The sequence below is a fragment of the Rhinichthys klamathensis genome, unplaced genomic scaffold (genome assembly GCF_029890125.1).
Source record: "Rhinichthys klamathensis goyatoka isolate OS25496 unplaced genomic scaffold, OSU_Roscu_1.1 h1tg000115l_1, whole genome shotgun sequence".
NCBI lineage: Eukaryota > Metazoa > Chordata > Actinopteri > Cypriniformes > Leuciscidae > Rhinichthys > Rhinichthys klamathensis.
The window spans coordinates 1,160,001-1,184,987 of NW_026606652.1; the positions used below are offsets into that span (position 1 = coordinate 1,160,001).

General features: G+C 39.2%; 1 protein-coding gene across 1 annotated transcript; it reads left to right on the plus strand.

Annotated features, from left to right (window-relative positions):
* The first annotated feature begins 3,046 nt into the window (after positions 1-3,046).
* On the plus strand, positions 3,047-24,470 carry sgpp1b (sphingosine-1-phosphate phosphatase 1b). Its single transcript, XM_056254904.1, has 3 exons — positions 3,047-4,008; positions 14,642-14,731; positions 23,652-24,470. Exons 1-3 carry the CDS (start codon positions 3,334-3,336, stop codon positions 24,201-24,203), a joined length of 1,317 nt encoding a protein of 438 aa, XP_056110879.1. The 5' UTR covers positions 3,047-3,333; the 3' UTR covers positions 24,204-24,470.
* Positions 24,471-24,987: the final 517 nt, after the last annotated feature.

Below are 24,987 nucleotides of genomic sequence, written 5' to 3' on the forward strand. Positions count from 1 at the left end.
TCCAGGAGTTCCAGCAGTACAAGCTGCTGCCGTATTCATGCTCCCCAGCCACATGCATCTGTGCCCTGGGGAGCTGCCACACCCTGCCTCCTGATCATGGAGCTTCAGTGCTACTCTACCATTTGGATGACAAAGGATAAGATGTCGTCGTGTGCATGCGGGGGATTTCCAACAGTCCATGACTGATTTCCAGGAGCCAGCAAAAAAGAAGAAGGGGTTTCGGGTTTGTGTGCATTTGTGCTTGTGCAAGTCTGCTGGTGAGCATGAGCTCTGTGGTTTGTGACGTGACGGGTGTCTGCCCATATCAGGGTGTATGTTTCCAAGTGGAAAAAGACAACATCATCTTGTTATCATCACTGCCTCGCTCAATCTGAACTTTGACCAGACGTTTTGTTTTCATGAATTTGCTTGAGTGAGGTATTATCTTAACGAGATAGTTCACCCAAACATTCAAATTGTCAACATTTACTCTCCCTCATGTCGTTCCAAACCTGTAAGGCTTTCGTTTATTTTCAGAACACAAATGAAGATCTTTTTGATGAAATCTGGGAGCTTTCTGTTCCTCCATTGACAGCTACGCAACTGACACTTTGACGCTTCAAAAAGTTCATAAAGAGATCGTAAAACTAATCGAGTGGTTTAGTCCAAATTTTCTGAAGGGACTCGATCGCTTTATATGATGAACAGATTGAATTTAGGCTTTTATTCACATTGATCAGCGAACATAAAGAAGCTCAAACATGCTGCGTAAGTGAACATGCTTGAGCTTCCGTTTACCATAACTGATGTGTGTGTTGATGAATGTTTATATGTGAATAAAAGCCTTAATTAAATCTGTTCAGCGTATAAAGTGATTGTGTCTCTTCAGAAAATGTGGGCTAAACCGCTCAATTCATATGGATTAGTTTTACAATCTCTTTATGAACTTTTTGAAGCGTCAAAGTGTCAGTTGCGTAGCTGTCAATGGAGGGGCAGAAAGCTCTCAGATTTCATCAAAAATATCCTAATTTGTGTTCTGAAAATAAATGAAAGTCTTACGGGTTTGAAACGACATGAGGGAGAGTAATTAATGACAGAATTTTCATTTTCGGGTGAACTAACCCTTTAAGCACTGTTTTCAGGGATTAAAAAAAGGCAAATGAATGCCATGCACCTTGTTGTTATGTTGTAAAAAAAAAAAATGTAATTGTCAGTTTCAAAATCCTGGCTGCTTCTAAGGTTGAAGTGATTTTACTAAAGCTTTGTTGCTCTGAAATGAACTTTGTGTGTGTGTGTGCGTGTGTGTAAGTGGCTACTGATGTCGAACTAGTAATGTTTTTTTTTTTTTATTAAGTTCCCATACCTTTAACAAAAAAAGAAAGAAAAAGAGGAAATGGGAGTATGTATGAGGGAAATTGAGAAGTGGAACTAATATTTCTTTCAAGGCCTTCTGGTTTTGTCGACTTAAACAGGGTCATAGTGACATGCAACTTTCACGGTCATAATAGTGGAAAAAAAAGTAAAAAGCTTATTTGCATTTGCTACTTGTGTTTCGTTAAGATATTTGCATACAGCCTTTTAAGGCTTTTTGGCAGAAACTGTTATGTAAAGGTAACTCTGCCATCTAGTGTTATGGCAATGAATTCTCAGTAACATAGACTTCTTTGGTTCATTCATTTCAATCATCTGTACTACCTGCAGTTCATAATGCAGTCATCTGTCTCTTGTAACAAATTTAGGTATCAGTCCAGGTTGGCCGGTATACATGTTCCCAATCCCTCCTTTGTACACACATGGATTTTGTACATTTCTGGCTCTTTAATATTTGGATCTGAAAACCCTAACTGTGTGGGTGTCGAATATCTCATAACAATGGCCTACATTCAGTGCAAAAACCCACGGTTTATGATTAACAGGGAAAACAAGGTTTATATGCTCAATGTAGTGTAAAATCACTCACTTTCTTTTACACAGAACCTCAGAAGATCCTGTTCTCGTCTCATATCGCTGTGCATGTCTCACATGTTGGTTACACAAGGTTTTCTAACAGGCAATGTAGTGCGAAAATATTTTGGTACAGTATATAATGACTGGTACTCTTACTATTAATATTTTGTTTGTTTGTTTATGCACATTTGTATGTGTAATGTATTTTTTTTCAATATCTGAATGTAATTTACTGAAATCTAAATTCAGAGTGCTATCTTTTGGACATTTCAAAGCATAGACATGGATATCCAGATTATTTTGAAATGAAGCTATTTTTTTCTTTCAAAAAGAACATTATTTCCTCAGAGAATTTAGTGCTATTTTGCCAAAAGATTTAAAAGTAGCATATACGAGAATTGTCTATTTTCATGGCACTGCGGTCAAATAAAATCAAATATTGAATGTTTCACTCAGTCCTTTTTCTTTAGCTGTGTAAATCAATATACGCAAATACAAGTTATGATTTCATGATTATGTATCACATTTTATAATCATGTGCAGCCGCTCCCGAGTCCGTCAAGTGATGACGTCATCGCAACAGTGGACGGAGTTGCTAAACGTTTCCTACACAAAAGTTAACTTAATTACTCCAGAGGGCGCTTTGCGGCACAAAGAAGCCGAACTCCCCGTTGAGATGCATTAAAATATCATGTCTTTTTGGTTCCACTGTTGATATATGTAACCAACACTAAAGGCATTCTCGTTTAAACCTATTAGTCCCAACTATTAGTACTTAACGTATGCGTTTAAACCATAGACTGTAAACCAGCCCACGCAATATATTTTAAATATCCTAAACTAACACGATTCGGCAATCAAACCTTTAGCGCTGTGAAAAGTAGCAGCCACCACGTGACAATGCTGGCTCTCCGATGTTTCAGGAACGGCTAGGTATTATTTTAAATGCAAGTAGGGACAATAATTAGATGAAGTAGTATTTAATTAATATAAAAAAAATCGATGAGGTGAAATATTAATCTTTTTTAATTTAGAACCATGGTACCTGACCAATCACAGTCAATGTCCGGCTGCTAAGCCCCTCCCATTTTGAATCCAGAAACTTGCTTTCTTCTTTCTATCCACCCGTATTTCTATTGATCGCACGGATCTGTCAGTAACCGGATACGGCGTGGGGTCAGTACTAAGTAGTTTTTTCGTGTTCATTTTCTCCTCATGTGTGCATGAATATTTTTATCAGTTGTTATAAGTCTATTTGTCTCGGTTAGATCGGGGTTTTGTTATTATAAGTACGGGAATGGAGAAAATGGTTTAATAACCCACACCCACAGCACGGTTCACTCTCGGTAGCTCCAGCTTATCCCGGTCTTACCAGGTGGCTTCAACTTGCGCAGTCTGTCGCTAAACATGGCAGGAGGGTTGAAAGTGGGATTCGTGCAGCTCATGCACTATTTGCAGGACCCTCAGCACGTCGCGCGTTTCCAACAGCTATGCGGGGTGCGCGAAACCGACACACGTGACAAACTAAGTAACGGGGTAACAGGCACGCGCCACGGGGATGTTGATAACGGAGGCGGGGATGCCACCCGCCGTAGACCAGCAGGAGCAGAGACCGACAGGGAGAAACGCAATAACGGCGTGTCGAACGGAGCTGCGGGAGAAACCGGGCGGCCACGGGATAAGGACGAGGACGACGCTCAAGGATCCTCGGTGAAGCCGTTGCGCAGAAACTCTCTCACCGGAGACGCCGGGCAGGAGTTCATCATCGAGAATAAGTTTCTCTTCTACCTGTTCACGCTCGGTACCGAGCTTGGAAACGAGCTGTTCTACATCTCATTCTTCCCGTTCTTCATATGGAACATAGACGCATATGTGAGCCGCCGGCTCGTCGTGGTCTGGGTGTGGGTCATGTATCTCGGCCAGTGCACGAAAGATGTTATCCGGTGGCCGAGACCTGCCTCGCCCCCGGTGGTAAAGGTGGAGATGTTCTACAACTCAGAGTACAGCATGCCCTCTACTCATGCCATGTCCGGGACCGCCATACCCTTGTGCCTGTTCTTGCTGACCTACGGTCGATGGGAGGTAAGAACATCACGCCATTCAGAGCGTGCATAACAGTTGGATGAGTGTAATGTCAATTATTAGTAATGAGTCTCATTGCATTAGATAAAAAAAAAATGTTAAAACAAAGTCTATTTATTTTGAAGACAGACAGCACGAGCACAGTTTTCAAGCAAAACATACACAAATGCTCTTTGATTGAAGAAAAAAGTTATTGCTATTTTGAACCTGTACTGAGGAAAGGCTCTAGTCACGTGTTATTTGTCTGCTGATTCCACTTGGTTCGATATTGATTAACATTCATACATATATTTTAAAGTAACAATGAAATAAACATTTACAAATTCTTATTTTTATGGAATATTGCAGTATTTATTATAAGTTATTTATCTGTGCACATTTCTTTTTAAATTCATGTGCCCTTATAATTATCAAAAACATTAAAGGTAGAGTAGGCAATTTCGGAGAGGCTAGCAAAAGCAAGCTAGCTTTGAAAGCATTACATCAAGAAGTTTTTTTTTATAATGGTTTAAAGTACAACATACACTTTGGAGCCCTTTAGATCAAGAAGTCCTCGCTGCAGCCTGTAGCGCAATCACATACTTGATATCAAGTACGAAGTTGATGGTGCGCTGTAGTAGGTTTCGATTGTCATGACAGTTTAAACGCGCATGCGCGTGATTACATTATACACAAATTATATTATTGTTATAAAAACATCCACAGTTCCACACGAACACGGGTATTTTCAAAACTATTAGATTTTTTAAAAAGATTTTTCTATGCGGTTTGGTCGTTCGTCCACATGCAAACGCAGGATCCGGTCACTGAAACCAATACTTTATCTCCAATGACATTGCCCACATTAGTGTTGTATTATTGTAATCCATAAATTTACACAAAGCACTGTAACATGATAGATATGCAGAAGTTGCACTATAACTAGTTATTCAAGCCGTTTCTCTCTGATTTTTGTGTCTATTTATTACACTTTTATTTGTATGCAGCACTGAGGACATTTTCAGATGAATAGGTGAACCAGTCCAGTAGACACAGGTGCCTATTAAATAAATTTTTCAGATTTGGCTCTGTAATCTTTAAATCCTAAAATAAATTTAAATCCTTTACTGGGTAGGTGTTAACAACAATGGCCTATATCAGGGTGCACTTTAATTGTCTTTTTTATCCCTGTTTAAAGGACACTTGTTAAGCTATGTATTCAAATTTGTGCTTTAGTCATCAAGTATGTTGTCCAACTTTAAGTTATGAAGCTACCCCTAAATTGCAGGTTTCAAATGCATACGATGTAAGTTCGAACACAAGGTAACGCATGTACAATGTGAAACAAAAAGGTGTTACAGACTTATTCTCTGCTATGTCTTGCTGTATCAAAGTAGAGATAATTCTATTCGAGTCTTATTAGTTCATTTGCAGCTTATCTCAACCTGATAACACCTATTACAAAGTAATATATTATGTGGCATTTGTTCTTCATAGTTTTCTAGGTCAGAATAGTTTACTTTCACCCTCTCCTGATTTTACAATGCGGGGTCAATGTCATTTAGGTAATATTGTGATATAACCACATGATTCTAGTGTTGGTGCAGCAGTCTTTTAACTATTTAATGAGACTGTTCTTGAGAAATGCCACCAACTAATACAGAATGACCTTTAGAATACACAAACAACATTGACTGGCTTGACCCTTAAAAGTGCTCACGCATTTGTAACCTTTACGCTTTTATTATCTAACATTCCTCAGAACTTGGCTACAGTCTCATATAATAAACACAAACTGTATTTGTGAAGATTCAGTTGGATTGTTAGCAGGAAGATGATTTGGAAATGTTTGAGTTTCTGTGACTGCTGAGTGAGAGTTTACATGATAAAATAAACTGCTGCCTCATGGTGTTGTTTAATATGTGCCATAAAATTGCATGCATTATGTTACGCAACACGTCATGTTATTCCATCCAAACCTGCACTTACTTTCTTTCCTGGAAAACTAAAGGAGAAGTTTTGCATAATGTTCATGCTGCTCTTTTCCATACAATAAGAGCGGACGGGCTGTCAAGCTCCAAAAACATCAGTGCTTTGCTTGTATATTCCAACAAATATAATAGCGTTGTGTGAGGAATCAACCTTTAAATTATTTAAGTCACCAATTCACTTGTATTGCATGGAAAAAAACAGCTGCTTGGACATTCTGCTATAAGTTACTTGAGTAAAACATGATATAAATCTTACCCTGAGCATGCAATTCTTTAATGACATCATTTTACCTTCATAGGCAGCATCATTATTTGACTATTACACAGAGTTTAGTAGGTCTATTAGTTAAATCTGTTGACTTTAGCAATCTTTGTTGCATTATAAAAAAGTATTTTTTTTTTTCAAAAAAATGTTTTTACATAAAAGCGTGCTTTTAGGCAGGGCCGGATTAACCAACTGGTCACTTGCCCAGGGGCACATGACATCTAAGGGGCCCTGCGCACCGTCAAATATTATGTTAGATCACGTTATAAACGCAGTCCTCACTTTCCTAATTATATGCATATTTTTGCAACCCATTCGATCAAAATATAATGTTAAATCGCGTCAAAAACAGCGTCTGTATTCCTGCGCAGTGAGCGAGAGCGCGCTATCATGTCGACTCGCGTCGCGTGACTTGACGCTCTGAAATTTGAAGTGATGGAGAAGCAGTTGCCTACGGTTGCCTAACATACAGGTCTCGACTGTTTAGCGTTATATTTTGCCAACCAAGTCAAATTGAAACTGTGATATTGCTTTGTGCCGTTATAAAACAGCAAAAGACTTTAAGTAGCCTAGGCATTCTGTTTGTGCTGCGTGATTTAAATAGAAGTGCGCACTTTGCTCACGCGATCAGCATGGTGATCTGGTGTTTTCTCCAAAATGAAAGCTCAAGGGTTTATTTCTGGCAATTAAAGAAATTAGGACAAAAGTATTGTACTTTTCCTATACTGTGTAATGTAATGCAAAACACTTTTAGGCTACATTTATAGGAGGTATATGATTTTACGTCATAGGAATAATTATATAAATCATTATTATAATAATTGTTTGGCATCTTAAAACACCAGTGATAATGTAATGCAGACTGATCTCTATATTAGGGGTGGTTAATCTGTCTGATTTTTCGATTCGATTACGATTATTGAAGTCCCGATTCGATTACAGTCGATTTTCGATTATTAACGATTCTCGATTAGCGATTATTGATTTTCCATTTCACAACAGTAAACGAAAATACACTACAAAGTGTTTGCAGTATTAAAAAAAGTCAGCTGCTGAATTACTTAACTCTTTTATTGAGTAACAACAACTCAAAGCACTTTCTGTGTCGTGTAGTTATAACTTCAGAATTATTTGTATGTAGCTTATGTTCTGTAGAACACAGAAATGAATACATCACATTGTGTTGTGACTCATCAAGTTGAACTAAACAATAACAAATAAATGAAAGGCTTATTTCCTTTAGGAATTAGTTTAGAACCAACATACTGTAGAAATTGGACAATTTTCTTCTAGAAAGACAAGGTGTTGTAGCAAGCAACGCTCGTTAGGCCGGAGACACACTGGCTGCGTGGCGTGAGCGTGGCGTTTCTGTTGCGTGTCTGTCAGCTGCGTCGCGTTTTCTGTGTCTTTGCACACCAGAGTGACATAGAGGGAAAGACTACATTTGGGTTAGCGGTGTGTTAATCCTTACTACAACAATTTCAACTCTTGCCTCTTGCCTTTACGACAACAATTTCAACTGTTATCACACATCTTCCAAAATCCGAAAAATAGGGAAGTGGGCTGTCTGTTTATTTCAATAACATTTACAAATTTTGTGTAGCTTTAAAGAGCCTATATTTAGCCTGATGGTGGACCGTCACTCAGAAGACACACTATGTTGTTATTGTAGCCTATTATCTTTATATCCTCCTGAGGCCCAGAACGTTTTTTTCAAAAGTTTTTTTTTCTTCTTCATGTAATCACATTGTTAAGAGCATAAGAAACAAATGGGAAAAAAAAGAGATATTTTATTCATATGTTATGCTATGACCTCTGTAGTGAACACCAGGACTCGATTGTTTAAAAAATAAAAATGACATAAATTTGTATATAGGCAAAAATAATGGCAATATTTGAAAATCGATAATTATTATTATTTGTTTTATTATATTGATATCTGAATTTATATCAAAACTTAGACTTTCAAACATCAAAATGTAATTTATTAATATGTATTCGTGTACAAAATGACATATAAACATCGTTTCCTATTCTATTTTGCCTGGAAACGCTTCCAACACGCTTGCGTGTCGCGTGAAAAATAGGCGTCGGTTCTATTTCTAGCATGCACGCGTTTTCCGCGCGGCTCATGCAGGCAGTGTGCAAGCTCTAACCTGTTAACATCGGAGCCGAAATAAAAACGGACACACCACGCAGCTGAGACGCTCACGCCACGCAGCCAGTGTGTCTCCGGCACACCTGCTCTCACTCGCTCTGGCTGCCGTTAGACGCGCTTGCTACTGGAACTGGGCGCGTTCGTGACGTTCAACTTCCGGTATACATTTTTTTACAAAATAAAATAATGCGATTTTTTTTTTTTTATAATAAAAAATCGATTTTTGAAAATGTAATAATCGATTCATACTCGTCCATAACATACTCGCGATTAATCAATAATCGATTTTTTTCACCACCCCTACTCTATATCATAACTAAAAAGATGTTTGAGCCCTCTTTAATGTCCAGGTACAAGTCAATGCTTTTTCTTTGTTCAATGTGCACAGTTCATGGGTTAAAGCCGGTTGAAGCTCTTAATTGTGAGCTCTCAAAGTGCACCAGATTGATGCATTTAACCTTAAAATGTACAAAATTTTCTTGCGGGGGAGCATGCCCCCGAACCCCCCTAGAGGGATAGAGTTCCACCCAACATAGTTTTATAAAATCCTATGGGAAACACAGATCATTTATGAAGTAATATGTACAACAAAGTTACTTTTAAGTCAGTAATACAGTTAATGCCAAATTAAAATGTTCTTGGACAAACTACATTTGGCCTGCCTAACTGTGCGTTCACACCGGACGCGAATAGCTCGTCAAATTCGCGTCTACCGCGTCTAGTTTGACGCTTGACCACTTTGTGTTAATTCGCGTGTCAATGGCGAAATTGACGCGCGTAAAAACAAAAGTTTGAAGCGAAATTTACGCGCGTCAGAGGCGAAATCCGGAGGCGAAAGTTTCGAAACCCGTTGGCGGCCATCTTTTTAGATGTTTATCGAGCATTAGCATTATTCGAGAGAGTCACCGCTCGTATATGCTCTGGAGAGCAGAAACAGCTCCGTAGGGGACATCGGTCGCTGTACTCGGGTCCACCAGAACCTCCGGAGGGTTTCAGGAGTTTCACAATTTGCTCCAGGAGCCAGGTTTGGTGGACCTAATGGTGAGGACGCCGACGAGGACAGCGTAGGCCGTATAAGCCCTCGGCCTCGAGTGGTCTATGCCTGTCGAGCCCGCGCTCTACAGCCCGGCGCGAGGTTCACCCTCGCCCGCATCCACCTAATCTGTCATTTATTTTTGTTTTGATAATAAATTAAGCCAGCCTCCAAAAGTGATTAATCTGTCCTGTGATTTTTCTCTCTCTCTCACACATCACTGTCCAGACACGAACTTATATGTTGGTTGTCTTTACATTATAATAATATTTCATATAATCTAGATATGGAATAAATAGCATTCAATGCAAAATGAATATGTCTCATAGTTTTATGTGATAAAATATTTGCTTTGTTGTGCATTAGAACCACAGTCATATATTACAAAATAATTTATTGAAGCATCCAGATACTTCACCACGTGACAGCAGCAAGCAGGCTCCTGATTGGTTAACGCGGCGCGAATTGACGCAGAAGTTCAGATTTTTCAATTTGGGCGGCAGACGCGAATTCGCGTCGAACGCGTGAATGCACAAATAGCACTAACTAAATCATTCGCGCTTAACGCGCCAGACGCTCAATTCGCGCCATTCGCGCGAACTTGACGCGCGAATGAGGCGTATTCGCGTCTACCGCGCCGCGCTCTACGCCTCATTTGCGCCGCAGGAATTTTTTACGCGCGTAACGCGTCTTTGCATTGACTTACGTTACTGATCCACTTTTGCGACACGACTGAAGCGTGGTGTCGCGACGCCTCCCCACATTTGTACATTGATGGGCGTTCCTCGTGTTTACCGCTATGGGCGTGGTTTTGAGCCAGCGGCCAGTCTAGAACAGAGGACTTGCGAGAGACTTCCCCCCGTCTCCATATGCTCTACTTCTATTGGATAGACGCTTCGCGTTTGACGGATTAATTTGCATAAAGCTGGGCATCGGCCAGCTTTTGGACGCGCAGCATTTTTTCAAATGAAGCGCCGCCTTCCCGGGATGCTTTGCGGGCGCGTTAAAGTCGCGTGACGTCACCCATAGGAATAAAGTGGAGTGCGGCGCGGCTGAGGTGTCGCACGGACAAGTGGATCAGTACCGTTAACATTGAAATCACTGGCGCCTGACGCGCTATTCGCGTCCGGTGTGAACGCACCATAAGGGGGGGCCTACAAGACATTGTGCCCAGGGCCCTCTGAATTCTTAATCCGGCCCTGCTTTTAGGAAGCAGTTCTATATAATACAACCACTGAAAATGGGTAAAGTTCAACAATTTGCACATGGATCCCCATATCCCTGAGATTGAACCATATAGAGCCTTGTATCTTTATTACTTTATTATTACTTTATGGCATGCCAACATGAAAAACATGATTCTTCCCATTTTTGAACTGTCAATGCAACAAGTATTACTAAAGACATCAGAATGTATTAATATACCTATAATCTCTGTATATACCTATAATAACCCCCCCCTCACAAAATATTGGATTACTCAGTAAATATGTATTAACCAACCATTTATGTTTCTTTATTCAGAAAAATTATTAACAAAATTAAAATTGAACCAAGGACCCTATATTTCAAGAATATATTTAGAATATTTTAAGAATATCTTCCCGAGGTATAGTTCATAGTGTTTTTTTGGGGGATAAGTGTGTAACACATGTTGTTTGAATTTGAATATTGTGTGAAGATGCTTCAGCAGGGTGAGCAACACACACCGCCCATGACCATAAACTCAGTCTCCTGCTTGCTGACACTCACACACTGTACATTTTCAGACTCCTTCATGCTGTTATCATGGAGATTAGACACATTAATCATTTATAATTTTGTTTATACACACACACACACAATCAAATCTCTGTCTTCTCTCACGAACCAGCATACACAGCTGCAGGGAGCTCACTTACACCCACACGCGCGCACACACACACACACACACACACAATCAAATCTTCTCACAAACCAGCATACACAGCTGCAGAGAACTCTCACACACACACACAAAATCAAATCTTCTCTCACAAACCAACATACACAGCAGCTACAGAGCTCTCACACACAAACAGACACGCACAGTACACACATAGTCTATAATCAGAGGCAGATGTTCAGCATATGAGGTTAGCTGAGGCTCAGATGAAAGGGAGGGAAAGATCTCTGTGAGTTGATTCAGCTTGTGGTCCAGCGCCTGTGTCATGTGGTCTCAGGTCATAAGGTGCGGTTGGGATCTCTGGTTCTTTTAATGGTTGTGTCTCTGATGTTCATCTGAATCTCTTGACTCAGTGTTTAACCCTCTGGGGTCATACACTGTGTGACCCCAGAGAGGTGTGTGTTACAGCATGTTCATATGTTCTGCTGTCAGACTCTTCTCCATATTTTGAGTTCACTTTGAAATGTATCTTCAAAGTTAGTCATTTATTTGATGCGTAGGCAGTGTAATGCTTTTCTTGTAATGGATCTTCTCTTTTATCTGTTTGTCGACCAATAATAGTCATTATTTTTGCTATTCTGTTTTGTGATGCTAGTGGTGCAGACATTGCATACTTCACTTAAGTGAACAAAACTCTGTCTTTGAAACCACTCTTGCCTGAGAAGAGATTTTCACATAGCAGACGCATGCAACTGTTTGTATGAGTTCCGCTTTTCTCTTTCATTTAGGTTGGGATGTCTTTTGCAAGGCAAAGCAGAAGTTAGAGGTTAGAAGGTTTGGAAAAATATCATCGAGCTTGGGGGAAATGTCCTGTTCCCCTTTATGATGTTGCACTGAATGGAAATTTCCGAGTTAAAGCAGCCAGAGGTTTTATTTGCTGTGTCATTTTCTTGGCAGCTTGGGTTTCACTGTAAATCCATCGCTCTACATGTTTAAACATGGACGTTAGTGCATGTAGATCTCTGCTTGAGTGTTTAAACTGCAGTAATCTGTCTGAGAGGGATGTAGGTCGGCAAACACACAGACAGACGACATAATCCGAATGAACCACGACTGTAGGAATGTGTTGCTTTTTAGCTATTAGCCTAGTTTCAGCAATTTAATACAAATTTTTTTTTTTTAAATAACCTGAGAAAACCTGAGAAGGGGAAACGCATACCTTGTTTACTGCATAAACCGCTATACTGTTCAAACGTTTGTGGTTTTTTTTTTTTTTTTTTTTTTTTTTTAAGAAATTAATACTTTTATTCAGCAATGACACATTAAATTGATCAAAAGTGACAGTGAAGACATATGTAATATTACATTAATTAATCATGGACACGGTTTCCAAAACACATTAAGGAGCAACTGTTTTCAACAATGATAATAATGAGAAATGTTTCTTGAGCAGCTAATCAGCATATTAGAATGATTTGTAAAGGATCATGTGACTCTGAAGACTGGAGTAATGATGCTGAAAATTCAGCATTGCCATCACAGGAATAAATTACAAACAAATATATAATATAATTGTAATAACTTTTCAGTATTGCTGTTTTTACTGTATTTTTGTTAAAGAAATGCAGCCTATGTAAGCATTAGAGACTTTAAAAAAAAAACATTTTATCAACCCCAAAATCTTGAACAGTAGTAGGAATAAAAATGTGTAATGAATGTTATTGCCATTCTAGACATCGAGCTATAGATAATTATGAGCGAGTTTACAGAAGTTACAGTGTTTATGATAAAATGTCCTGTATGTTGTTACCCAGTACAGTCGGTTAAAGGGTTAGTTCACCCCAAAATTAAAACTCTGTCAGTAATTACTCACCCTCATGTTGTTCAAACCCCGTAAGACTTTCGTTCATCTTCGGAACACAGATTAAGATATTTTTGATTAAATCTGAGAGCTGGATCACTCCTCCATAGGCTTCTAAGGGATTGAAACTTGCCGGCCCAGAAAATTTAAAGACATCGTTAAAATAGTCCAAGTGACTATTTAAACACTCAAGCAGAGATTTACATGACCAGCGTTGGCCAATAGTGAGCCTTCTCGTGGCCCACAGAGAAGTAAATGAATAGTTCAATAAAGTCAATTTTTTTTTTTTTTTTTTTTTGCGCACAAAAAGTAGCTCGTTGCTTGATAAACTTAAGATTGAGCCACTGTAGTCACTCGGACTATTTTAACGATGTCTTTAACTTTTCTGGGCCGGCAAGTTTCAGTCCCTTAGAAGCCTAGGGAGGAGTGATCCAGCTCTCAGATTTAATCAAAAATATCTTAATCTGTGTTCCGAAGAAGAACGAAAGTCTTACGGGGTTGGAATAACATGAGGGTGAGTAATTACTGACAGAGTTTTAATTTTGGGGTGAACTATCCCTTTAAGAGTTTTGCTGCTCTTTTTAAAGTTTCCCGCTGGCTATGGCTCTCTCTCTTTTTATCTGCCTGACCATCTTTTGCTTTGTGGGATGGTAATTGTAGTTGAGTGGTTGTTTTATGGTGTGCTGAGGGTTTGACTTCAGTGTTTGTTGGTTGTATGGCCGTTTTACCACAGGAGGAGTCCGTCTGTGGGCAAATGACATTGTGTTATGCAGCAAGTGATGAGGATGGTATAGTCAGTCATAGATACTACCATGGACACTTGAGACATATGGACACACATCCAGAACAGAAACCCTTCAGCCTCATGAAAGCAGGTTAACCTTAGCTGTGGTGTCACTGTGACACTGGGCCCACAGCCAAAACATGAGGACATTGTGTGTGTGTGTGTGTGTGTGCGTGTGTGCGTGTGTGCGCGTGCGTGCTTCTTAGAACACCATCTGTGCATAAACTGTTATATTGTGTTACAGAGGACATCTTACACATCTGGTACAAACCATAATACAACTCACAGAAATGATAGAGAGCGAGACAGACAGATCTTCTTTCTCCTCTGCCATCTGCTGTAGTCATGGTGTAGTGTGTGCAAAAAAGATAAAAGCAAATCAGTCCTATCCTTTGCTGGTAATTCGTGTACATTCATTGATGGACAAGCTTATACATCACTTAACTCTTTTTTTTAAAAAGTTTCAAAATTCACTTTAAGGTATGACAGTATGCAATTTATGTTGTAGATCAAAATGTTAATGGAATGGTAACAAAAGACTTTGTTTTACTCCTAAATTGGAAACCTGGATTTTAAAAATGCGTTAGAAATTTCGGAGCTAACCAGTGGTTATCATGTACACCACTGCTGATGAATTTCATTGTGAAATTTTGCAGAAGTTGTTTGTCTCATAGTAAAGTGTGTGTTTATTTCCACAGTATCCTCTGCTGCTGGGTCTCTCCCTGGCCTTCAGCTGGTGTTTCCTGGTGTGTTTGAGCCGCATATACATGGGCATGCACTCCATACTGGTAAGACAAATTAAAATAAAATTAAAACAAAACATTATTACTTTTATTTAATAATTAAAGATTTAAAGTTGCAGTGTGTGTGTAGGTTTTTTTTGGGGATGCATGATAAATCTGAACCATATTTTTTACATTTCGATTACCTCTGCTGTTATCTGTTTCTCACTTAAATTAAACAAATTAGTTGGCTGTTTTGCAACAAAGTGGAGATAGTTCTGTTAATGACAATAGATCTGTTGGTGAACAAGTGACAGGTACAAGAAAAAGTATACACAAGGAAGAGATATCAGGGAAAATGAAGAGAGGGGAAAGGAAGTGAAGGTGTGTTAGGGTTGCGGCGGTGAGGAAAATTTCCCACCGGTTATTCGACGTGTGACAACACCGGTAATCCCGGTGTCACCGTGGGGGGCGGGGCGGGGGGGTTAAATAGCTTTTAAATGCGTGCGCGCGTTATACTTTCACTTTCGAAATAAGCGTCCATTGGCAATTCAGCGCTGACAATTCAAAACTCGCTGATAATAAAACTTTTATTTATTGACAGAACTTTTATTAGCATAACGAACGAATAAAAATAACCCCATGCATAGGCTGAAAAAAGTGAAAATCGCCAAACTGTGGGCCCAAACAAATAAGAACCATAAAACGTTTATTAACGAATAAGAAAATAAAATAGGCCTAAATAAATTACACAAAGTTTAAATAAGATAAAACCAAATAAATAAGAGACGAATATAAAATCTCCACACGTGCTAAATGGAATTTGACTCTTGATGCTTGCTGATCTGTGACGTGACTGGCTCTTGGCACGCACTGCGCAGTTCAGTTTTTAATTATAATGTATGCTCTCTTCTGAACTAAATAATTGATAATTATTATTTTTAATTAATTCAAATAAATATTTTAGCAAAAACTAATACTTTTAAAAAGTCAAGACATCGCGGTGTCACGGTGGGAAAGTGATCTCACCGGTGATGGGGCTTAAAACCGGTAACACCGTCAACACCGTCTATCGCGGCAAGCCTAGGTGTGGTTCAAGAGTAGGGGTGTAACGATATTTGAACCGAACCGAAAAACCGCGATACACCACCCACGATACGTATCGCGATACTCTCATGGCGAACCGAACACGCCCCGCCCCCTGCTGCCCCGCCCAGCACCGGCTCATTGCACCTCATGTGTTATGTGTACACAACGAATACAGGGCTGTTGCCTAACCACCATTAACCACATATAATCGCAATAAGCTCAGTGTTTTGTTACTTTTGATAATAAGCAAGCTGTAATCTTTCAAATTATGTCTATTTGATCACGAAATGCAAACAATAAATGCCGTTTTGGCGCTCTTAGATGTGGCGTGACAGATATCACTGTATGCATGCGGCAGCGCGGAGCGCGATCATCTCTTCCTCAGTTACAGAATAAACATGAATGGACACCCGTAGGTATGTTGAAAGATACAGTATACTTACTGAAAGGCATCATAACTCGTGTAAACACTCAATCAGTGTTTCAACAGCGGAAATACGTCAATAAAACGCTTAGTTTTTCACATAGCTTTATATTTACCTCAGGCAAGTCATTCAGTGTCCACAGCTTGCTGGTTTGCTTACTCTTTCACTAAATAAATGCTATATATTAGCCTATATATAATATTTTACTTAACCTGTTTATGATATCTTGATTATTTAATGTATGTTTTAAATAGTTGTCATGAAAATAACAGCAACTGTGTAAATTATTATATAACAATAACAAATTAGAGTAAAAACATGTTAATGCAAAAATTGCCTTATGTGCAGTTTACATGTTTTCATACAATTTGTTATTTGAGTGTTGATTATTATCATTTAGCCTAAAAGTCTAGGCTCTGTTGTTAAGCTTTAATGTAGTAATGTGCAAGTAAGGGCTGTAGTTTACAGCTTAGCAGATAATTTTGTTATCCTTGAGAAACGTTTACTTGTAATTGAATTAATTTAAAGACAAGGACACAATTTGTTCATTAAAGCACTGTTTAATAAAAAATAAAAGCAATTTTAGCTTTCTAAACCCCCCCACCCCACCGAAATGAACCGAACCGAACCGAACCGAACCGAGACCTCAAAACCGTGGGACGAACCGAACCGTCAGGTTTGTGTATCGTTACACCCCTATTCAAGAGAGAACCTTTCATAATTTTGCACAGTCCCAACCTAAGGATTTAGACTTATTTTGCAATAACGAAATTTTGGTTGGCAGGAAAAATGGTCCAACGAACCGTTCGGTTTAAAATGCGTACCGAAAACCAACCCGAAAGCCTCGTACCGAACGGTTCAATACGAATACGTGTATCGCTACACCCCTACTACAGTGACATGCTATTGCATTTGTGTTACGTACTGTATTGCATGTGAAAAGACGGATGCGACAGCTTGAGCAGACTCACAACTCTCCTCTTCTCAATATGGACTGCCTGGGTTTATGTAAATTTTAGGGTTAGTGATGTCACTAACCCGGGAGGAATGTCGTGTAGTCCCTACCACCCGTTTGTTGTAGTCCTTAAACTATTTCTTTAAAAGCAAATATCTTGCTTTGAACTTTGAACTTTGCAGATGTTGTTAATGCTCAAACAGCAACATTACACACTAACTCTAGTTAGAAAAGTGAAATCATAATCAACCACGCCTTTAAGAAGACTGCCGCTTTCATAAGGGCCAGGGAACGTAATGAGGTTCATCATGGGGCATGTGTATTATTATTTTTTGTGTGTGTGTTCACCTAAAGGCAGTCATGCTGGGAAAAAAACATAAACCCCTGGTGTATCTTTATCTTTACTCATCTTTCTTTTAGTGTGAATGCAGGTCAATTAAGTATGCATTTGCTGAACGTTTTGTCATTTTGAAGGAAGATAACGTATGACTTGAATAATAAGTGTGTTTTTGTGACCTTAGGCTACTGGAATAGACTGAGCGTCCTGGTATAACTATATCTATCTGTTTATGTCTCATGTTGCCTGATGCTGCCCCATAACCCCCATCCATTATAAACATGCGTGTTCAGACACGGTAAATCCCATTGGTGATGTTTTAAGTGTGACATCATCTTATTTCAGTAATAAACAGTGTAATTTCACTGAATGATTTAATCTTTTGGTGAGTTGTCTGTCCGTCTGGATGACATGGTTTTTCCTCAGTCCTGAAAATGTTGTTTCATCTGGGTGTTCTGCTCCATGTCTGCTCTCTAAGCGGTAATGTTGCCCTCAGGGTGACCTCATCCGTCTGGTTGAACTGTTGGGGGGGATGAGTGGCCGTTGCCCTAGAGATTGTTCCCATGGAAACCATGAGATTGTTTTAACATTATCATAGACTAGAAGGGATTGTGAAACCTGTCAGATCTGTCACTCTTTTGGAAATGATATGGGCAAATAAATGCTTATTAAAATATTTTTTATCTTGATTATGTTGCTAATCAACCACAAAATCATAAATATGTTTTAAAATGTATAAATTGACTTTTTCAAGACCCAGAGTGGCTCTAATCTTTCATTGAAGCTTTTACCTCTAGATTTTATTCCTTTCCTTTCCTTTTATTCCTCAAAAACTCTTAACATTCAAATCACAAACTCTCTCTCTGCTCAAAACACAATATCTCCCGAGTTCCTGTAAAGGAAGTGATGTCTCTTTTTAACACAAGCTGCACCAATCAGGATCGAGCAGCAATCATCGTGCAGGAACCAATCAGATGGGCGTTCCAATCATCCTGCAGGAACCAATCAGACGACGTTCCTAAACAGACATACTGAGAGACTGACAAAACAACAGAGATAGCAAAATACAAACCATAGGGTCGTAACACTCTTTACTGGAATGTAATTTGTAGCCCTTTCATGGTGTGTTTGCTTTCACAAATATGGCTTGCTGAAAGCTATGCCACACATCTGACGGTCGACACGGATTCACATTTTGACAGATAAAAAGAATCACTAGGACTAAAGACAGATAGGATATCTCTCTATCTCAATCTCACTCACAAGTACACGTATATGCGAAAGCTGTGAACCTATGTTCCACAACAGATGTGGAAAGTGAGCCCATCATGGTTAATGACTGATAGATGAAAGGAAGAGGTGAGTTGTTTCTTATTCAGTCCTTATGAACAGACCGTACTTGAAAGCATCCAGACAAATGTACTTGGGGTCCATTAGGAAAACAGCTTTATAAAGGGACTGAATGATTTCTGTTTTAACATCTTACAAATGCTGAAAGGTCAGTTTTGAGGTTGGGGTTTAGGAGGTAGGAGTTGGGTTAGGAATAAGTGTGTGTTTGTGTGAGTCACTGAAGGGGAGAGTAAATGGACATTGGCTGGTTAATATGGGTCATATTCATGATCTTTTAAAGGTGCAGTAAGCGATTTCTGAGAAACACTGTTTGTTTATATTTGAAATCAACCCAATCAAACACACCCCTCCCTTCATTGCACTGGCCCCAAAATGCCCAAACATGCAATGCAAGAGTTTTAACATAGCAGAAGCCGAGCGAAATAAAGCTTGGCAAAAAATAAAGCAAAGATGACGAATAGGGCTAGTTATTGAGTTCGATACTTTTTTCAGGTACCGACCGTATTGCCTCGATACTATCGAGTATCGAAACTAGGGGTGTCCATGGTTAACCGATTAACCGTTAAAAATTGCTTAACCGAGTGAAACATTTTGCTCTGTTAAGTGGCGTCAATGGCGTGCATTGAATTTAGTTGTAATACATTTTTGCACCGCCAGAGCGCTCCCATACATTTGTAATGTCCACAAGAAGAAGTAGTCATGACTCATGACCAGTTTTCTAATATGAAGCGGGCAAAGAAAAGCACAGCGTGGGAGCACTTTAAAATCGAGAATGACGGGGCAAAATGCAAGTATTGCAATGAGATATAATATGAGATATAAGGTTAGATATACTTCAAGTACAACCTCGTTGTTGTACCATCTCAATAGCCAACACCCGGGCATCATTATGGTCTTGTGTGTTCACACCGAACGCGAATAGAGCGTCAAATAACGTTACGCGTCTATCGCGTCTAGCTTGAACATTCGCTCGAGTTCAAATTTTTCAACTTGCGCGGAAGACATTCGCGGCAAACGCGTCGCCCAATTCGGGTCATTCGCAACGCCCGGCGCGAATGATGCGTCTTCGCGTCTTTGCATTGACTTTGTATGTAATCACTGGCGCATATAATTAAATTCGCATTCGGTATGAACACAACATAACTGCTCTGTCCTTACCACTGCGTTTTATTTCTATAAATTAATTTCGTTTTAAATGTGGTCCAACCAGTTATTAAAGGTGTTAAAAATGAACTACCCCTTTCGCGTGTGTCTGTATCTCTGGGTTGCGGCGCGCACACTATGGTTAACCGAGTATTAACCGCTAAGGGCCTCGGTTAACGGTTAATGAAAAACTTGAAAACGTGCAGCCCTAATCGAAACATATCTTGTCTTTCGGTACCAAATTTCGATATCTAAGGGGTTAATCTCGTCAACGTCAGTGAGCCAATAAGCATGCAGCATGATTGGCTGTGGCGGAAAAACAGTAGTTTACTCGGTTGCCCACAGAGCCGTAGCTCGCACGTGAGGCTGAAGTGTGTAAGCGTCCCAATCCACATAGATGGAAAATCTGTGAAAAAGATCAAAAGTGTAGCTACCTTTCACCATACTCGATGCCAGCAGCGCACGATGCAATATATTTGCGACAAGATGATTGCTGCCAAGATTGGCAACACGACAAATCTGATGAAGCACTTAACAGCGCACAGAGAGCAGAAAGTTGATCCGTCTTCGACCGCAAGAAGAACTGGAGCGCGTCACAAATGAACCGAAACTCAGCGTATAGGATACTTGCCTGCCTCACATACATGAGAAATAGGCCTATAGAAGCTTAAAATGTCTACTTTTAAACAAACCAATTCAAAACAAATAGTTTGATTATGTAATACAAATAAAAGGTGCATTTCTCTCTATACACTATACTGCAGAGATGACGAGTCAGCATCGTCATCTTCATCTTTGCAGCCAACACAGACTCAGAAAACACTAGTTTATTAATAAACAATTCAAATGTCTCCTTGCTATTTTTTCCCCCGACACATAGTCATTAGGCTACTTTTTCCAGTGCTTTGCGGCAAGCTTTATGTGTGCTGAGCCCGAGGCTTATATCCCTCCCCCAAGTAGCCTATATTTAATTCAATTCACATTTATTTGTATAGCATTTTGTACAATACATATCATTTCAAAGCAGCTTTACAGAAAATGCATGTCTAAATTACAATTTTGAATGATCTGTTATCAGAGGTAGGGTTGGGATCCGAGAATCGGTTCTTATCTAGAACCATCAGTGTTTTTGAAAAATACCCGAACCGTGCGGTTCCCGAAAATGGTTCTGGTGCGATGTGTGGGCGAAGTGCTGGCAGCTTATCCTTTAATAATAGCGATGTCTCACCTCATGAATATTAAAATAGTAATGAATGCACTGACATGCCCTCGCGCTACTCGTATATGTTTTGCGTCAGATGTCAACGCAGAGAGAGAGTATAAAGACAGTAGAGCTGCGTGATTAATCTTTAAAAGATCTCGATTCAAACACCCACGCGATCTTATTCCTAAATAACAAATACTTCACACTGGAACATTCAAATCTGTTTGCGCTGTCGCTGACCCAGAGAGAGCAGTTGTCAATATATATGAAACTGCTTTACTTTCAGTCTTTTCAACCACACAGTATCGATATTTCTGTTACAAATATTCAAATAATTACAGAAGTACTGAGAAGTTTACAGTTCGAATATAAACACTGATGTCTACGGTAGCAACCAAAGTAGAGTAAATCACCTTTTGAAAGTCGCTTAAAATAACAAGTGTATGTGTATGGATTACATCTGATGCTTCAAAACATTCATAAAGACGACTGTTAAAGCTGCAGTCCATAACTTTTTTGTGTTCAGAATTTATACAATTTATATAATGAGCAAGTACATAATGAATGCCTTTTTTCAAAATAGTTTTTTGTCTTATCCTGAATCACTACGGTAAGCCTGTAATAAGCGTTTCGACTCGGACTACTTTACACCGGTCAGGTCGGCACTTATTATTATTATTACCTGGGTGACTCGTCATAGACAAAAACAGAGAGAAGTAGCTCTGGCTACAATGTTCTTCCGCAAGACGAATGCAGTTCTGTCTATTAACCGCTAGGGCGCTGATTCATCCAGTAATGAAACAAGTGAAGTCTTTATGAATCAATTATTCATACCGATTTTAAAAATATTGTTTCACTTCATTGTTTCAGAAATGTTTATTTTCCTTCAGAAAAATTAATAATTTTTGCAAAAATTGCTAAATAATATTTTGAATTTGTTGACATTACCAGTCTGTTAAACTCATTTGACAAGTATAAGAAATAAACACAAAAAGGATTTTGCATTTTTTTTCCCCTTACTTCTATTTTTTTATTAGTTTTAATTATTGTTTTAATTATTGTTTTAATAATTTTTATTGAATGCGAAACGGAATCGTTTGGCGGAAACTGAATCGGAACCGGAAAATTTCTTACGATTCCCAACTCTAATCAGAGGTGACTGAAACTGAATGAAAATTGAATTGAAATGCATTACTTGCACACATTGATAAACAATGCATTAAGTTAAGGCAGAAACAACAAGCTCGTTGAAGTAAAGAATACATGTTGTTAAATGATTAAGATACATAGAAAAATTCAGCATTGGTACTTTTTTACAGACTCAAAATATGAGTAAAAAAAAATATATATTAAATTAAAAAGTAAAATATTTGAGGTAATGTTGTTAAAACGGATTTCATAAAATTGGTATTGAAAAAAAGTATCGTTCAGGAACCGGTATCAAAGTCAAGGTATCGGTATCGGAAAATGAACGATACCCAGCCCTCATGACGAATAGTTTTGGGCGTGTTGAGTGAGATTCAACTGCTTTATCCATTTTGTTTCTCTATCCTGTCACATTTGCCGGTTTTGCCTCATTTTGGTTGCACACTGCCACCTATCAGTGAACTTCGGAACAGCAGTGTATCTGAAATGACCAAAATCATGATATTGTACCGTTTAAAATAAAATATATACCGATATTTTCCCAGTACTGTATACCGCGCAACCCTAATATTCAAGCAAAGGTTTGTCGTTCGTGTCAATTACGAGAACTTCAAATTTAAGTATTTCTTTTGTATATGTTTGAGCAACCTCTTTCGGTCTCAGTATGCGTGCGTTCACACAGGGTGAATATTCAGTGCTATAAGAATTTTAACTTAAATGAACAGTTGTTAATGCGTCTGTTCAGAGTCAGACCAACATGAACATTTGCATGCAGTCAATGTGACTGATTTCTTTTTCTAAGGAGAGGTATTCTAATCTTTTTTTCCATTGCATTGGCCGGCCAATAAGATATGCGTTTTCGGTCACATGCCCAGAGCCGCTGCTGTTACTTCTGCTTTTCTAAAAGCACCACCTCCTACTGTAAGGGAGTGAATTTGCATTTTGCATTCAGCCTGTCTGCTGGCTTTTACATATTGGTCTGAACAGACAAATCATGTTCAAATCTGACCGCATTTTGGTTCCAAACAATTGTGTTGGTTTAAACAAGTATTTACCCTGTTGTATTGTTCCTTTTTTGTTCTTTTCACCTGTCATATTAGTTTTATTCTTGTTTATGGCAAATGAATAAGTTTATTATTAGGTCATATTTCCTCTATAGATTTACACGTGAAAAAAGTATTTGTCAAATATATACATTTCTCTGTCAGCTTCTTTTAAATGTAAATTATCTTTTGTTTTTCATTTCTTTAGTTTTTTTCTCTGCACTGCACCTTCACCTGTGTTTTCTTCTTTTTATTCCTGTGGTTTGACGTTACTGTGTTTGTATTTGTCTTCAGGACATCATTGTCGGTTTCCTGTACAGTTTGCTGATCGTAGTGGTCTTCAGTCCTGCTCTGGAGATCATTGACACCTTCAACCGCACCCATCGCTACGCCCCGCTAATCATCATCTCTCTTCACGTGGGTCTGGGTCTCTTCTCCTTCACCTTGGACACCTGGAGCACATCACGCGGCGACACAGCCCAAATCCTGGGCTCTGGTGCGGGTATCGCCTTGGCATCCCACATCAACTACCATCTGGGCCTGTTGCCGGACCCACCTGCATCGATGTTACCTCTGCAGCCCCCATCTATCACCCTCAGCCTGATCGCTCTCTGTCTACTCCGCTTTGTCCTGGGTGTCCTCATTCTCCTGGCGACCAGGGCCGTAATGAAGGCTCTCACCATCCCGCTCGTCTGCTGGCTCTTTGGGATTCCCAGCGGCGACGTTCGGAAGGCCAGGCAGCACATGGAGGTGGAATTGCCATATCGTTATATCGTCTACGGATCTGTGGGGTTAAATGCACATTTCCTTGTGCCTTTCCTATTTATACAAATGGGTCTGTTGTGATTGGGTGAAAGAACCATCCATCTTTTCGGCCAATAAGAGCCTAGTTGGACTGCAGAGGCCCTTCCCTTCAAATCAATATTGGATGGGACTTAAGCCTGTAACACTGTGCTGCACCTTCCAAATGTTCCCCAAATATGTTTTCCATCATTTATACTGTAGTTTTAGCAGATTTTCTATTCAAAAAACCTGTGTTTGGTGTTGATTCAGAGATTATGGCCCTTTTCTAAGCAGTTGCATGTAAAGTACAGTAGCATGTCTATTCTCATCTAAAATTTCTACCCTATAGGGTTTGTTATATTTTTCTCAAGCAGGACAAGCAGTTTTGCTTCTTATCATAAAGTTAAGATGATATTGACTTTTGATGAGGTTTGTTCATGCCACAGTAGGACGACTCAAACTCTTGCATCAAGAGTTGACTGAAATCTTTCTTGCGAATGTGTGACTCGTGCAAATCTCTGTGATGGATCGCCTGAAGCTGACGTCAGCTTTTATTTCTTGTTTGCAATATAAAATCTGAAATGTCATATGTCAAATGATAAGGCCACCCAAACATGATGATTAGTGGTTGGGTGCAGCGTTGTTCTTTGTTGTACTTTAGTTGCAGTTTAGTTTCGAATCGAAAGCAGGTTGGACTATTTCTCTGAAGACTTTTATAATGATAGATGCCTTAATGGACTTGTTCACACAAAAATTACAATTCTGTCGTCATTGACTTACCCTCATAACGTTCCATAATTGACTTACTTTCTTCTGTGGAGCACAAAAGAAGACATTTGGAGAAATG